The sequence below is a fragment of the Leuciscus leuciscus genome (assembly GCF_965113295.1).
Source record: "Leuciscus leuciscus genome assembly, chromosome: 15".
NCBI lineage: Eukaryota > Metazoa > Chordata > Actinopteri > Cypriniformes > Leuciscidae > Leuciscus > Leuciscus leuciscus.
The window spans coordinates 20947708-20950059 of record NC_138739.1 but is presented as its reverse complement, the minus strand read 5'-3'; the positions used below and the strand labels follow the sequence as shown (position 1 = coordinate 20950059).

The following is a 2352-nucleotide window of genomic DNA, read 5'->3' as shown; positions in this document are numbered from 1 at the left end:
GACGCCTTGGAAACCACAATGAGGAGGAAGATATGCTTTAATAAAGAATACAAAATTTTAACACAATTACTACAATATACATTTCTCCATACAGCACAAAAAAAAAAAAAAAAAAAAAAATATAGAAGTGTTTTAAAATGTAATGATATGATGATTTGTAAATTGCCATTGATTTGCAAAACAAACAGAAAAACTCTTAACACCTACTCACAGTGTATCATTGGTAATGGTTGTTTAAGTTCACCATCTATTGACCACATGGGCGAATATAGGATTAATCATTGAGGAACTGATGATGATTGACTGTTTTCTGTCTGTTTCCTCATTTTCTGTTCAACTTTCATGGATCTGAAATGATCAACCAATACAGCAACAGTAGCCACGCCCACCAGAACAGAGAGGACCAATCGGAAAACACAGCTTCAGTAAAACTACACTGGACAGAGTCTGAGAGAAGAAAAATAAAAACACTAAACCATTAGTGCACCCAATACCTCAAACAGTTGCAATATGCTTGCACCAAAAGCAGATTATATTAAAATATTAATCAAAAAATTATTTTTATGGTGTTTTCCAAAACAATGCCTCACTGCCTGAAAATGACCATATTACATCCATTGATATACCTGAACATTGTTGACAAAGTTGCGTGATGTTGAGATGTGTGGTCTGGTTTCTGATGGGATTGTTCAGCACACAGCTGTAAGTGTTGTTATCCTGATATTCCACCTCCAGAGGTAGAGAGAGACTGATGCTGAGATCAGACACACTGATGCTGGACAATACACTGATTCCTTTGTACCAGGAGAGAGTCACATCACTCACATTCAACACTGAACACACCAGTGAACATCTGGACTCTGATGATCTTGATGATGTTGAACATTGTGAAGAGTTACTGACAATCTCAGGTACAGGCAGAGGAGCTGGAAAAGATCTGGAAGATGAGGGAAGCTTGATGAGGTGAGACTCGCCTTGATCACTTGGAATTTGACTCTCTTCGTTTTGTGTGATTGTAGTGATGATTGAAACAGCTTCTTTCAAACAAAAATCAACAATTGAAATTGACAACAAAATGTATGAAAGTAAGAGAAATAAAGGTTAAAAGACAATGTGACAGTGATATTTATCTCACCATCTACAATAACCATGAATATCTCCCGCAAGGTTCTTCTGGAGCTGCTGATAGACACTGTATAATATCCAGCGTCACTGAATCTGGTGTTTGTGATGGTCAGAGATCCAGTCGGATGCAGTTTCAGTCGGTCTCTGAATCTCTCATCAGAACCAGGATACGTATGCATACTGTGTTTATAGACTTCAGCAATACATGATTTATCAGGTTCAAACTTCCATGTTATGTAATCATTTCTCTGAATGTTAGTAACTTTAGTGTGTAGAGTGACAGAATCTCCCTCCATCACCGATATTATCTTTATTCCATCCGCTTCCACATCTGCAATATATTTAAATAAATAAAAGATTTGATGGATAAAAACGTTTACAAATTTTAAAAACGGAAGTGTACATCATCAGGATTTTTTAATTCTTATTTCCAGAATTAATATGATCTTAGTTACCATAATTGTTCACTGCATGTTCATAAATCTGAGAACACAAATTCTAGATAGCATGAAAGCAAAGAGAGATCCAGAGAGCCAAGAGATTCATCAATGCACTTGCAAAACGCATTTATTAGAAGCAGAATAATTAATAATAATAATAATAATAATAATTTAAAAATACACTCACCATGAACGCATATAAAACAAGTCAACAAGCTCCACAGAAACATTTTTGAAAGACTGGATTTAGAAGAGCACAAAAAATATATCTGATAAGCCTCTTATTGTTATGAGAAGTTTTCCACTGAAAATAGCCACACGTTTAGAAGAACTGGGTTCGCAACAGTCTCTGATTTGTAGAGTATAATTAGACTGAAGGTTTATTCTCAGGTTATCATCATTATCACTCACACACTGAAACTGAAACTAAAGTAGCCACTTCTTGTTCTGAGCAACTTTCAAAAACAACAATGAAAGGTCTTGCATACTATTACTAATTTCACTATTGGCTCATTTCACCATGGTGAAATTGACCAATGTTGCACTATATTTTATTTTATAATTTGAAAGATACAGAGATTGAAAAAGAAAAAGTTGGCAAACTTTATGTTTATGTGGTTGAGAGATATGTAAATGTGCTCCTTTTCCTCATGGATATTATCAATGGCCAACTCCCTAGAAATATAATATTTACATTTTACATTATGAATGGGAATAATATAATATATATTTTTTCTTTGTAGAACTAGGCTACGTTTTTCTCACATAGCAAAAAATGCTGCCACTT

General features: G+C 34.6%; 1 protein-coding gene across 1 annotated transcript; it reads right to left on the bottom strand.

Moving 5' to 3' along the window:
- On the bottom strand, positions 1 to 2054 carry LOC309475651 (uncharacterized protein). Its single transcript, XM_082138551.1, has 5 exons — positions 1753 to 2054; positions 1581 to 1623; positions 1136 to 1456; positions 627 to 1037; positions 1 to 447 (listed from the first exon to the last, which is right to left on the bottom strand). The coding sequence occupies exons 1-5, from the start codon at positions 1753 to 1755 to the stop codon at positions 341 to 343; spliced, it is 885 nt and encodes a 294-aa protein (XP_081994677.1). The 5' UTR covers positions 1756 to 2054; the 3' UTR covers positions 1 to 340.
- Between the last annotated feature and the right edge of the window lie 298 nt (positions 2055 to 2352).